Below are 14,851 nucleotides of genomic sequence, written 5' to 3' on the forward strand. Positions count from 1 at the left end.
CTGAGCAGGGAGCCCGATGCGGGACTCGATCCCAGGAGTCTGGGATCATGACCTGAGCCGAAGGCAGACACTTAACAATCTGAGCCACCCAGGTGCCCCCTTAGTGATATTTTAAAAAGCTTTATTATTGGGGTGTGTGGCTGGCTTAGTTGGTAGAGCATGGAACTCTAAATCTTGGGTTGTGAGTTCAGGCCCACATTGGGCATAGAGTTTACTTAAAAAAAAAATAAAAAGCTTTATTATTAAGTCTTTGCTACAGATATATTACATCTTGTGTTAGTGTTGTATCTAGCAGCTTTAGTTCTTACTCTTTGTTATATTTTGTTTTTTTTAAATATGGGCAGTCATACATTCACAAATAATAAGTTTCCTATCTACCTTTTTAGCCTTATTACTTGTATTTCTTATTCTTATGTTATTGTGTATATGTCAGTCTGTGAAGGGTCTGGGTTTTATCCTGCTAGCAAGCTCACATAGATGCTGGCAGGAGACATGAGACTCCTGGATCAAGGGCCAAGAACTTTATTAGTAGAATGACAAGCAGAATAAGCCTGATGTCGGCACTGGTTCTTCATGCCCCCTAAAACCTTTGGTAGTTGACATGGATGGGTCCAGGTGGATGCTACCCTTGGTGCTGAGTGGGGGAGTCTACTGCATTTATAATAAGCTTGCTTTTTGTCCCAGAGAAGGATGCTACCTGTCATCTCTCAAATGATGCTCACTGCAGACATCAACTTGAGAAATGGGCCATACAAAGAGCAGTGAAGGCCTTGCATTCTTGCATTCTTGGCATAGAAGAAGAATGAAAGGAAGCGCTCAGGGCCCCTGATGGGTTTCCTGTCCCAACAATCAACCCATTGGCCCTACATGTTCTTGGCCAAACTTGAATTTTCATATGATTATACCACTCTGTCAGCCACTTTGATTATTCTAAGCAAGGCTAAAACCAAATCCATTTAATTGTTTTATACAGCATTTAAATAAGGCTTCTGTTCACATCCTGAACAGCAGGGTAAGACCAGGATCTAGCTGGTTGTGAGCAAATCCTAGAGAGGACAGGTAGGTGATTTCCCCCCCCCCCCCCCCCCATCCAGCCAGTATGTGGTCTGAGGCTTCTCTCTTACCCATTGAAATCCACTCAGGAGAGTTTAAACTGACGTGATTTTTGGTGTCCTTAACTTACAATTATAAGGACAATAGATGGGCCAGAAAACAACTCTCATCCTTCATTGAAGCTAGCCTGTGGCTTATTTTCCCTCACATAAAGACATTCCACCTGAAGGGGCACAGATCACTTTACTTAAGGATTTGTTGTTAAACATGATTTGGATTAATATTACATTAGTTTGGTTAAGAATCATGGACATTGTCACCATTACTTGCAGCATCATTTGCCATATATGGCATAACCTAAGACCAGTCAGGTGTTCGGAGAATCATGAATTTTTATCAGTCATTTGGGTTTTTTTTTTTGGTTGTTGTTGTTGTTTGTTGCTGCTTTTTGAAGATTTTTGTTTATTTAATTGCCAGAGAGTACAAGCAGGGGGAGTGGCAGGCAGAGGCGGAGGGAGAGGGAGACGCAGGCTCTCCACTGAGCAGGGAGGCTGATGCGGGCTTGATCCCAGGATCTGGGATCATAACCTGAACCGAAGGCAGACGCTTCACCGACTAAGCCACCCAGGCGCCCCCAGGTTGTGCTGGTTTAAGTGTTTTTACACATTCACATTCAGGAACTGCTCTTGACATCAAGCACAGGAAAATAGTTAGGGACTGTTTATGGTCACATGAGTGTTTCTGATTTCAGAGTATATGAGGATAATACATCTAGCAGTGATCAGTGTTTTCTCCAGCTTCTGTATGATTCAGGCAGTGGTGCTGGTTCTAGGAGATAGAGCATTAATTTTTCTTCCTTCCTGCACCTTCTGGAGTCAAAGATGTTCCCTCTACAGATGCTAGGGTTTTTTCTTTCTATATCCATGAAATTGGTGTGTCTTATTTGGATAGCTGACGTCGCTCAAAGAAAAATTCCCTACTCGCACCCAGATTTTTTATCTGGAAGAGTTGGATGTAAGTGGGTTAAGGACATTTTTACATAATTGTAGAGACCCATTATAATGCTCACCCTAGTCCACATTGGACACTGTACTGAGTACTTGGTGAGAAGTATACTGAAGGAAATGGTCACTATTTTCAGATACAGGATCATGTCGCACCAAAAAGAGAATCCAGGTGGCCAAACCAGATTGTTTGAGTTCATTAGGTTTCTTTTTGACCAGACCATTTCCTTGAGAGGTAGCTTGGCCTGCAGTTTCTCTTAGGATAAAGAAGCATCATGTGAAGAGATAATCAGGGCAAAATCCTGATATTTTAAAAATAAGTCTGTATATTGGGGCGCCTGGGTGGCTCAGTCATTGGGCAACAGGGTCCTGGGATTGAGCCCCGCATTGGGCTCCCTGCTCAGCGGGAAGCCTGCTTCTCCCTCTCCCACTCCCCCTGCTTCTGCTCCCTCTCTCGCTGTGTCTGTCAAATAAATAAAAAATCCTTAAAAAAAGAAATAGGTCTGTATAATTTCATAACTCTTTCTTTTTTTTTATCCTAATTACTACCTAGGAAGTGGCTAGGAAGAGATGATCTCTCTTTGGGTATGCTGCATTCATTGACCAAAGTGTCTCATTAAAGTGTGTGAAGAGTTGAGGAATGTAGTTGCAGATTGTTCTGAGTTGAATTTTGAGGAGACCATTTCTGTTGTTTGATAGACTGGATGCCTGTGTATAATGTCTTGAATATACTACTTGAATATTGACCCATTGCAGGTTGACCTTCATGACAAAAGATGCACTAATACTGGAATATTGATGGTCCAAAAAAAATGACATGGATTAATTTCAAGGGTCACAATCGTGTGACCAGAGTTAGCCAGTGAGATCGCAACAGTAACACTAACCTGAAAAAATTTCAACAGTGATGAAACACTATTGATAGCTCCAAGAAGTGATCACAGGTTTGATGTGTAATGTGTAATGTGGCCTCCTTCACAGTGGGACAAATGGACCAACTTTTGGCAGGCTCACAGGTTAGCATGCAGAGGGGGCGTCTGCATCAGAAAGAAAAAGTGTTCTATTTTGTGACCAGTCTATGGTAGTGGACAGTTACATGTCTGGTGCGATGATGGATCTAGGTAGCGTGCTACAGACTTCAGCAGTATTCTGATTTTAGTTGTTCTTTATGCCAGCATATCTTACTGTAAGCCTCTGAGTGATTCAGATTGTCTCATCAGCAGTAGCAGCTTCACAGTTTATAACCCCAAAGAATTACCTTTAATATGCTAGTTTCTAGTTTTTCAGGTGATCTGCCAGATGACTAGGACATTGGCAACAGTCCAAGAGGCAAAAAAACATAAAATGTCTAGTCCTTAAGACTTAAGTCCAGTGTTGTAGTTTTCATTTTAGCCCATTGTGCCGAATGACACTTAGCCACTTGGTCTTCCAGAGTTGTTGGGGCGGATGGCTGCTGCCACCCAGTGGACACTGTCCTCTTTTAACGGAGTTGAATAAGCAGTGAACCAGACCTAGGCATTCAGGGGACTATGATTTGAGAGCCTTATTGAACCAGGAGCTTGTTATGGTGTCAAGGAGGGGAATAAGGTTTACCCCAGAGGGTAGTTGCCACTTTGTGCAAAACAGATGTCCCAGTGGCCAGGTCAGCTGCATGCTCAAATACTTTGCATTAGATCAGGAGCCCTAATGGGCCCCCTTTTCTGGTTCGCTTTCATTTAAGAGCTCAGCAGTACGGCGAGAGCCATATACCCTTTAAAAAGGGGGTGTACATGGCAGGCACATGGCACTGCTGTACTGGGAAATAGCCTCTGAGTATTTCACTACCCATCAAATTTTCTAACTCTCTCTCTCTTTTTTTTTCTTTCTTTCCTTCTGGGAGCCTATAGTGTTTTTTGCTAGACTACCTGGAAGGTCCGGGACAGGAATCATCTGTCATCCTGTGGTATTCCCTAAATGGAAGACTCTTGAGCATTTTCAGTAACAATTAGTACCAAGTTAAAACACAGCAAACAATAGTACATTGAATTGCTCTAAAAGCCTCACCTGCAAGATCACTTTAATTTTTCTTTCCTACTGCTGAATTTTCCTCAAACTTCAAAATCAGTCAAATTGGGTCTTTGGGGCACCTTTTCTCACTACAGTGGCACAGACTAAGAAGTTTTGTACATGCACTTAAGGGTTACAATCCAAGCTTTTGGGAGATTACATGATTTCTTCATCTGTGAAAGTGGGAAAGTACACGGTGGAGGAGAAGATAACTCATTTGGGGATTGCATGTGTGGCTTGTAGGCTTACTGTTTCTCTTCTGATTTCCTCAACCCAGGGTTGATGTTGCTTCTTCTCCTGTGTACCTTCTGGCTTCAGCAGACTCACAGGATGGGGCGTTTCCTGCCCCCATGCACCGCACTGACATGTCTTTTCCCACATTCCTCGGTATTTTCAGCCACCCCTATGCTTAGTACTGTCTCACTCCTCATGGGAGTGGGTAGATGGTGACTTGAGCATGTGTGTCTAGCAGAGCTATAAAAGTTTGTCCCTTTCCTTAAATACCAGTATACTTGATGTTCTCATAAAGGCTGCTGAGGTTGATGTGTAGTAGGGAAGGGAGGGATCAGGGAGTACAGAGGGCACAGAACACTTCCACTCCAGGAAGCGAGGTTCTGCATTTATTTTGTTTCCAAGTAGGCCGTAGCCTTAACAAATTTTCTTCTAATGACTTTTTAATCTTTCTAAAACTGTATCCTCATTGCTGACCTCTATTTCATCTTTGGAGTTGTCTTGGTTCAGCAGCCATAGCAGTGTCTGCCTTTCAGGTGGGACCCCATTGTCATAATAAAAAATCCCATCGTTCTACTTGGGAGAGTTACCAAACCTAAAGCACTATTTGGACACCTGGTTTCAATTCTACTCTTTGCCAGTTGACTGCTAAACATTGAGGGGCCTTTACTTCCACCTGTCACTTGGATGACAGCAGTTGCTGCCAGAATCTTGAGAGTCTTCGCTTATGCCCTAATGTGGCCTAGAGACCCTTGTATTTATTTTTTCTAGAAAATTTAAGCTCTGTTAGCATTACATCCTCACCACCCAAACTGTTAGCGGTCCGTGAATGGTTTGCGTTTTTACCCTGCTTGGAAGCCTACCATGGTGACCTGTTACTACTGTTGCATGGATGCTGTCTGAAGATATGAGAATATCAAGGGGACTTATCTTGGCACAATAAGCAACATGAGGATGAGGCTGCTTTGGAGAGCAGCACCAGTAAGTCCCACAGTGACAATGTGGAAGGGCCCAGTGGATGACATGGGTATGTGCAGTGGGTTTACATTGCAACTAGAGACTCTGCTCCTTATCCTGGAGGTGGTTGTAAGATAAATTCAGCTCAGAAAAATGGTCAGGGCATTTTAAGAAAAGGTTTGAAGTTTTGATTATGATCTTATGAGATTAATGGGTTAATACTGGGAAAGAACAGCAACGTTTATAAACAGTTGTGACTTTCATGATTTTTATAGATTCCTAATTTTTGTTTATTTTTTTATTTTTTTTTTTTTAAGATTTTATTTATTTGTCAGAGAGAGAGAGAGAGAGAGCACAAGCAGAGGGAGAAGCAGGCTTCTCGCCGAGCAGGGACCCCAACATGGGACTCAATCCCAGGACCCCGGGATCATGACCTGAGCCGAAGGCAGACGGTTAACCGACTGAACCACCCAGGCGTCCTTATAGATTTCCTAATTTTTAAAAATAGTTTTTGGTGTTGTTTTTTTTTTTTATTTTTTTTAAAGATTTTTTTTTTTTTATTTGATAGGGAGAGACAGGCAATGAGAGGAGACAAGCAGGGTAAGTGGGAGAGAGAGAAGCAGGCTTCCCGCCGAGCAGGGAGCCCGATGCGGGGCTCGATCCCAGGACCCCGGGATCATGACCTGAGCCGAAGGCAGACGCTTAACGACTGAGCCACCCAGGCGCCCCTTGTTTTTTTTTTTTTAAAGATTTTATTTAGGGGCACTTGGGTGGCTCAGTTGGTTAAGCGTCTGCCTTCGGCTCAGGTCATGATTCTGGGGTCCTGGGATCGAGCCCCGCATGGTCGGGCTCCCTGCTCATCAGGGAGCCTGCTTCTCCCTCTCCCTCTGCCTGCTGTTCCCGCAGCTGGTGTGTGCACACACACACACACACACACACTCTCTCTCTCTCTTTGACAAATACATACATAAAATCTTAAAAAAAAAAATAAAGATTTTATTTATTGAGAGGGAGTGAGTGAGCATGAGCAGGGGGCCTGGGGAGAGGCAGAGGGAGAAGCAGACACCCTGCTGAGCAGGGAGCTTGATCCCAGGACCCTGAGATCATGACCTGAGCCAGAGGCAGACACTTAACCGACCAAGCCACCCAGGCGCCCTTAAAAATAGTTCTTGTACATTTTTTTTTTTTTAAGATTTTATTCATAAGTAATCCCCCCACCCAACGTGGGGCTTGAGCTCAAAACACTGAGATCAAGAGTCGCATGCTCCACTGACTGAGCCAGCTAGGTGCCTCTATATATATTATTTAGATAATTTTTAAAAAACATTTGTTTTGGGGAAGAGTTTGGCAATAAATCTGAAGAACTTAGAATTTTAGCTTCATTTGCCATAACTTTTCTGATACTAAAGAAAACCTTGAGCTATTTTAAATCAAGTAATGTATGATACGGAGTTTTACATTTTGTCATGTAAGAGGAAGTACACTATGTTTTGCCTTGTTTCCCTTATGGTGGCATTTTACTTTTAAAGTTTTTGGGTAAGTAGATGTCGTTAAGCTATTTCAGAATGATTCTATTAGACAAAATAGACCAACAGCGGAATCTATCTTAATAAGTTACCAGTTATCAAATACACTGAAAGTAACTACAGAATGTTCTTAACCGTTTAGAATCTTGGAAATAAGTTAAGCCAGGTTTTATATGTATGTTTACCTATGGGCTTATTTTGTTTCAGTCGTCAATAAATTTTGAGAAGCATTCTGAAAACTTTTCATGGACAGAAAATCGTTATGATGTGAATCGTCGACGACACAACTCCTCAGATGGCTTTGATTCTGGTATTGGACGTCCTAATGGAGGTAAAATTTGCCAAGAAATAAAAACTTAAGGATAATTTTCTTCATGCTTTTAAGAATGTTGACAGTGATTAACATTTAAGCATAACCATCTTTGAGTTTATAATACTTTACCATTATGAAATAAAGGTAATTTTGGAAGGAAAGAAAAAAATGGATGGCGGATGCATGGAAGAAATGGTACTGAAAACATAAATCATCGAGGGGGATACCATGGTGGAAGTTCCCGTTCTCGTAGCAGTATTTTCCATTCTGGAAAAAGCCAAGGACTACATGAAAACAGCATACCTGACAATGAAACGGGGAGGAAAGAAGACAAGAGAGAACGCAAACAGTTTGAGGCTGAGGATTTTGTAAGTTTCTTGTAGTTTAAATACAAATGAGGTTTCCGCAAGTGCCATTTTAATGTCAAGGCTTTCTCATGAGATTTTATCAGTATGGTTCATTTTCTATAGAAATCACACCAGACAGGTTCAATTATTTTTTTATTTTTAGATTTTTATTTTTTATAGATTTATTTATTTTAGAGAGAGAGTGGGCGCGTGCATGTGTGAGTGGGAGCAGGGGGAAGGGCAGAGGACTAGGGGGAGAGAATCTCAAGAGGATTCCCTGCCAACTGTGGAGCCTGACGCAGGGCTCAATCTCATGACCCTGGGATAAATTACCTGAGCTGAAATCAAGAGTCAGATACTCAACTGACTGAGCCCCCTAGCCCACCCCCCCCATCAGGTTCAATTATTTTTAATCCTTCCTTTTGTGAGGCTCTTTGTTTATATAATTCTCCCTTCCCAATTCCCCTCCCTCCTCCTACTTACTCCTGTGTCTTACGATATGATCTTTTATTTATTTATTTGAGAGAGAGAGTGACCGAGGTAGCAAGAGAGATCACAAGCAGGAAGGAGAGGGAGAAGCAGGCTCCCACTGAGCAGGGAGCCTGAAGTGGGGCTTGATCCCAGGACCCTGGCAACATGACTTGAGCCAAAGGCAGACACTTAACCGACTGACCCACCCAGGCGCCCATGATACAATCTTTTAAAAACTTTCATCTCTAAAAAGCTTTTAAGCTTTTGGAAAGAATATTTTACCAGTATGTCTTGTTTAGACTGTCTCTTCTAAATAACATTTGATTATTCATATATTACTCTTAAGCTAATTCCAGGATAATTCTCCTGTCTTTGAAGTACTTTATTCAAAAGTTTAGGGGCGCCTGGGTGGCTCAGATGGTTAAGCGTCTGCCTTCGGCTCAGGTCATGATCCCAGGGTCCTGGGATCGAGCCCTGCATCGGGCTCCCTGCTCTATGGGAAGCCTGCTTCTCCCTCTCCCTCTCCCACTCCCCCTGCTTGTGTTCCTCTCTTGCTGTGTCTCTCTGTCAAATAAATAAAATCTTTAAAAAAAAAAAAAAAAACTTTCTTAGTGGTCAGGGAAAGCAAACTAACTGTTAGCCTGTGTTAGATATAATTAGAAATGTTAACTCCACTCTTGGGGCGCCTGGGTGGCTCAGTTGGTTGAGCGTCTGCCTTCAGCTTGGGTCATGGTCCCAGGGTCCTGGGATTGAGCCCTGCGTTGGGCTCCCTGCTCAGCAGGGATTCTGCTTCTCCCTCTCACTGTCCCTCTGCCCCTCCTTATGCTCGTGCGTGCTCTCTCTCTCAAAAAAATAAAATCTTAAAAAAAAAAAAAAAAACAAGAAATGTTAACTTCACTCTTAAAAACAAGTATGAACTGGGTGCCTGGGTGGCTTAGTCAAGCGTCTGCCTTCGGCTCAGGTCCATGATCCCAGAGTCCTGGGATTGAGTCCCATGTTGGATTCCCTGCTCGGTGGGGAGCCTGTTTCTCTGCCCCTCTCCTGGTTCGTGCTCGCTCGCTCTCAAATAAATAAATAAAATCTTAAAAAGAAAACATGGGGCACCTTGGGTGGCTCAGTCGTTAAGTGTCTGCCTTCAGCTCAGGTCATGATCCCAGGGTCCTGGGATCGAGCCCTGCATCGGGCTCCCTGCTCAGCGGGAAGCCTGCTTCTCCCTCTCCCACTCCCCCTGCTTGTGTTCCCTCTCTCGCTGTGTCTCTCTCTGTCAAATAAATAAATAAAATCTTTAAAAGGAAAAAAAGTATGAACTAATCAGAAACAGAATTTTCTTAATTTTTCCTTATTCTTAAATCTCACTGTGTGGCTTTCTAAACACTGTGCTTCTCCATTTGCATAAAAAATTGATCTAGTGTACAATCTTATTTATCTAGTATTTTTTGTGATTCATCCCTGGTAATTTATTTTTCTGTATACGCTCATTTTTCATTCAGTATCTTTTTGAGTGGCTGTATGAGTCTAGCTGTCAATACGTGGAACAAGATATCAACGTGCTTACTCTGAGTTTCTATTCTATTAGATGCATTCATGACATGAAAAAGTAATTAGTATTTTGCAGAGAATTTAGACAAGAAGTGACTGGGTGGCTACTTTGGGAGGTCAGGAGAGGTTTCTCTAGGGAAGTGACATTTAACCTGGGACCTACTTGGTAAGGAGTGATCTTTGTTAAAACTGGAAGGAAGAGGGGAAGAATTAGTGTGAAGGCCTAACTAAGGTTGGGAGCGCTGAGCAGGGAGCCCGATTTGGGCCTCGATCTCAGGACCTTGGGATCATGACCCAAGCTGAAGGCAGATGCTTAACCAACTGAGCCACCCAGGCACCCTGAGGATAATAATATTTAAAGATTATTTCTTTGTTTTCCTTCTGAAAGTGAGAATAGTAACTATTTGGATGGTTAGCAGAATAAGCTGAAAGGTTTATGAATAGTCTTTTTTTTTTTTTTTTAAGATTTTACTTATTTGAGGGTGCCTGGGTGGCTCAGTCGGTTAAGCGACTGCCTTCGGCTCAGGTCATGATCCTGGAGTCCCGGGATCGAGTCCCGCATCGGGCCCCCTGCTCGGCGGGGGGTCTGCTTCTCCCTCTGACCCTCCCCCCTCTCATGTGCTCTCTCTCATTCTCTCTGTCTCAAATAAATAAATAAAATCTTTAAAAAAAAAAAAAAAGATTTTACTTATTTGACAGAGAGTGAGAAAGGGAACACAAGCAGAGGGAGTGGGAGAGGGAGAAGCAGGCTTCCCGCTGTGCCGGGAGCCTGATATGGGGCTCAATCCCAGGACCCTGGGATCCTGACCTGAGCTGAAGGCAGATGCTTAACTGACTGAGCCACCCAGGCGCCCCAGTATGCTTTTTTTTTTTTTTAAATTTATGTGAGAGAGCGTGCCAAGTGTGCACTGGAAGGGGGGGTGGTAGGGGTGGGTAGAGGGGGAGAGAATCTCAAGCAGACTGCCCACTGAGTGCCAAGGCCCACGTGGGGCTCTGTCCCAGGACCCATGAGATCATGACCTAAGCCGAAACTGAGTCGGATGCTCAACCAACTGAGCTGCCCAGGTGCCCCTTCATTATGGTTTTGAGATTACTTTTAAAAAGGTTTACTTTTTTTTTTTTTTTAAGATTTTATTTATTTATTTGACAGAGCGCGCACATGGGCAGGGAGCCTGACATAGGGCTGGATCCCAGGATCCTGGGATCATGACCTGGGAGCCCAAGGCAGATGTTTAACCAACTGAGCTACCCAGGCGCCCCTAAAAGGTTTATTTTTAAAATATGTGGGCAGTGTGAACATTTGTTTTATTCTTTTTATTCCAATTTCTTTCAGCCGTCTTTAAATCCTGAATATGAGAGAGAACCAAATCAGAATAAATCTTTAGCTGCAGGTGTATGGGGTAAGTAATTTTTAATCTATCTTTGAGGGGTATAAAATGTTTATAGGTTTCACTTTTTTGTGTTTTTAAAAATAAATAGGCTAGAATTAAACTTACTCTTCTAAATATATTTTTGAGTGCTCAGCTACATAAAAAGGTAGCACTTACCTTTTAAAAACAAGATATTGGGGATAGAAAGAGTTTGATTTGAAAGACTTGATTTGTGCGTATTAGTACCATTAAGTATACTCATGAGTTCAGTTTTTTTTTTAAGGGTTATAAGTTAATGTAATGAATCAATGTCATTTCAAGAGCAGCCTGATAATCTAAGGAAACAAAAAACTTAGTTTAAATTAATTTTTAGTTTTTCACAGTTGAAAACTTACTTAACTGGAAAGATAAGTACTTCTAATCATCCTGTGACATAAAATTAATCTTTTTACTTACAAAAATGGTTATACATAGAGAGTATTAAATAATTGTATAAATTTGCCTGTGGAACTAATCTATGTTTGAAATTATTTGCCTTTTTGATTGTCAAAACTTAATGACATTTTTTGGGTAATGACTCCCTTTTCATTAAAACTGCTGAGTTTAATAATTTGATAGCATCTTACAGAAGATTAAACTGCACTCATAGTACAAATCAGACAGCTTTTTATAGATTTCAAGTGAAGTTTAAAATAATGGAAAAATTTTAATATGAAGATTTGATATCTGAAAAATTATTTGATGCCAAATTCAAAGGTGATGAATCCACTTTGGAACTTCTACACATGTTCATTTGTATTTTCCTATTGAAAATTATCAACTTACCAAAACAAAAGGATTGTGGCTTGTGACAGCACACTAGTCTTAATGACAAAGGCATTATTTTAAACTTTGCCACTTCCTCTGCTGTTCTTTATTGTATTTATGGGGTGATACTCTGGGGAATTACCTTGTTTTCTTTTAATCTCCCGATTTATTTAAGGGCTTTTTGAGGGTGGGGGTGGGGGTGGTCAGACACTTTTGTTAGAACCATGTGAATGGCATTGTTTTTTCTGTATTGCAAATTAGTATTTCTACCACTCTCCCCAGGCCTACACGCCCAGACACACACATACCCAACCAAAAAAATCTCCCAAGCTCCTCTCTTAGGTATGTTTCCTTATTATTCAGTTTTTCTGGGAACAGCTGATTGCTTAAGAATATAGAACCACCTGGAAGGTGTTAAATAGAATCTCTAAGAAATTAGGAATAATTTGGATTTGATTAGAATGAAAGTAAATAAAAAATCAATGTCAGTGAGCATTTGTCATATAAAACTACCTATAGATACTATTGGTACTGATCCTTGCTTAATTTAATAATTTTAGAAATGATTTAAAGGCAAATACATCTTTGAAAATATTGAGAATAAAATGTATTAATATAAAGATTTTGGTTCTGCTGTTTCAGGGTTGGTCTAAGGATTTTGAGCACTAGTTGAAAAGATGTTTAAAAGGAAGATGTACTCTTTACTGTGCCTTAGGTAAACTAAGAAGTGTGTCTGCATTAGAAAAAAGAAAATGGTTAATTGTGGCTTGATTAACTGTTAAATTCCCAGTACTTCCCATAGGAATACAATGAAGTTTTCATTGTATTACACTTCACTATTCCTTTCTCACTTCCCCCCTGGGTTCCCAAATACTGTTTTCCCCATTGCAACATTTAAAATAGCAGTGTTCCTGAGGAAGACATGAGAGAATTTTAGGAAAGACTTCAGTAGAACTTTTATAGTGCTGCTTCCTTCCAGGTAAGTAAAAATTTAATAACAGAAATGTAATAAGTATTAAAAAAACAAACAAACCAGTTTGTCCCTGAAACTGTCCTTTTGTAGATCAGAAATTGCAAGAGTCTAAGCAATAATATCCCAGCTAAAAAAAAAATATTTGAGGGAAAGTAGTTAACCTGCTTAAAATACAGTTACATAAGTTTAATTTTACTTAGAACTTAATTAGCTTTTTTGGAAACACCTTCAGGGAGCTTTTATCTGTGATTTCTTTATTATTTTGATCTTAATTAGGATCACTGTTGTTGAGTGCCTAAGATTAATGCTTACTAAAATTATCTCTATGTCCTTAATAATTTAAAACTAAAAAAGGTACTTGAGTGTGCCTGTGACAATTTAAAAATATTAAGTTGTGTGACTGATTTATTTGGGAGGTGAGAAAGAGAAAAAATGATGTGTATGTGTTTGTATGCTATTTGAGACATAATTAGTGACTGTTGATTTGTGTGTTTTCAGAAGTCCTACTGGCTATTTTTGTGTTGATGATTATGTCAGCAATATATTACTGGCAGAAGCTAACATTTAGTACTTAAGATACTAAATAATGAAAAATTTCATTCACTAGTAATTAACTTAAGCATAGTCTTGTTTCAGCTCAGCATTTTTGTGTCTTTTCCTTGATAACTTGATCTTTCCTGATTTTTGCTCATATTTGATAATGAAGCATTTTTATTTGTTTAGCTTTCTAAAAGCACATTAGTGACTATTTCTTAAAGATGGGTTATTTTCTAGAGAATTCCAGTGATAGTAGCCAAAAGCATATAGATTGAGTGACATGTTATATTGAGTTAGATTATGATGAAAACCAGTAAGTTTTTTTTTTTTTTCTTAAAGATTGTATTTATTTATTTGAGAGAGAGAGAATGAGAGAGAGCACATGAGAGGGGGGAGGGTCAGAGGGAGAAGCAGACTCCCTGCCGAGCAGGGAGCCCGATGCGGGACTCGATCCAGGGACTCCAGGATCATGACCTGAGCCGAAGGCAGTCGCTTAACCAGCTGAGCCACCCAGGCGCCCAGTATTTTTTTTTTAAATGAACTTTGTAAAATAGAATTAAGAGAAAGGAATAATCCTTCTTGAATGTCTTTGTAAAAGCATTCTTTTGATAGTTTATATGTGGAAATGGCTCCACTTTCCTTTAATATTTTTTATGAAAATCGTTGTTAAACTTGTAACAAGAAGAAGAAAAAGGTATTCCAACATATGTTCAGGGTTGAAAAGGGAAAATTAATAAGATTTTATTAGACAATTTGACAGAAGTAAATTTCAGTGGGTCAGAGTTAGAAGTATTAATTTATTCGTCATGTAAGTTGTTATTCTTTGAGAAGTGTGAATAATGTAGGGGACCTTGTTAAAAACACCATACCCCTACTGTTGGCATAAATTATACGTTAGTGAATCTCATTTGTTTGAGGCTCACATTTCTATAAATCAAAACAGATTTGTACAGAAGATTTAAAAAAATTGAAAACCAAAAAGATTAAAACTGCATCAATTTATATAAATCAGAAACATTTAATTTTCTGCATTAAAATTAGTGTTCACAATCGGAAATTGTCTTAATTGCTGTGGTACAGATTGAGTTTGATATTTGTGTATTGTGTCTTATGTGACTAAATTTCCTCTTCAAGTTAGTGTGAAAATTTAATTCACATGTATTTCACCTGGCTATATGCTTTTGTTCACACATTCAGATTGCCTCTTTTCTTAGATCAAGATAATAAGGAACCTAGATCAGTAACTTGGCATCAGAAAACAGTGGACTTTGACCTCACTTGGTAGTATGCACTTACAGGCTTCTCATTCTGAACATTTAGTTACAGGCCTATTAGTAGTATTTTTAGTTGGGGATGGTAAACATATTGAAGTATTTGGCCTAGCAATACTTTAATTTCCGTTTTCTCCACTGTATAATATAGTGGTTAAGGGTATTTGCTTTGGAATCAGATAGACCTGGGTCCAAACATTAGGTCTTTTACTTACGTAATGGTTATTTAGACTTTGGGCAGATGACTTAATCTGAGTGAATTTTCTGTGAGATGAGGATGATCGCAAATTTTTTTTTTTTAGATTTTATTTATTTGTCAGAGAGCGAGCACAAGCAGGGGGAGTGGTAGGCAGAGCAGGCAGAGGGAGAAGCAGACCCCTCGCTGAGCAAGGAGCCTGATGTGGAA

The 14,851-nt window shown here is 40.2% G+C and overlaps 1 protein-coding gene across 2 annotated transcripts in view; it reads left to right on the forward strand.

The window, feature by feature from the left end:
* Positions 1-14,851, forward strand: part of GPBP1 (GC-rich promoter binding protein 1) — a 71,287-nt gene that overhangs the window by 35,915 nt on the left and 20,521 nt on the right. The window contains exons 4-7 of one of the 2 annotated variants that reach the window (XM_021701846.2): positions 7,025-7,148; positions 7,275-7,498; positions 10,821-10,887; positions 11,947-12,006. In XM_021701846.2, the coding sequence (XP_021557521.1) occupies positions 7,025-7,148; positions 7,275-7,498; positions 10,821-10,887; positions 11,947-12,006 (475 nt within the window). The remainder of the gene's footprint in view (positions 1-7,024; positions 7,149-7,274; positions 7,499-10,820; positions 10,888-11,946; positions 12,007-14,851) is intronic. The other variant, XM_021701847.2, reaches the window with a different exon arrangement.

The sequence above is a fragment of the Neomonachus schauinslandi genome, chromosome 7 (assembly GCF_002201575.2).
Source record: "Neomonachus schauinslandi chromosome 7, ASM220157v2, whole genome shotgun sequence".
NCBI lineage: Eukaryota > Metazoa > Chordata > Mammalia > Carnivora > Phocidae > Neomonachus > Neomonachus schauinslandi.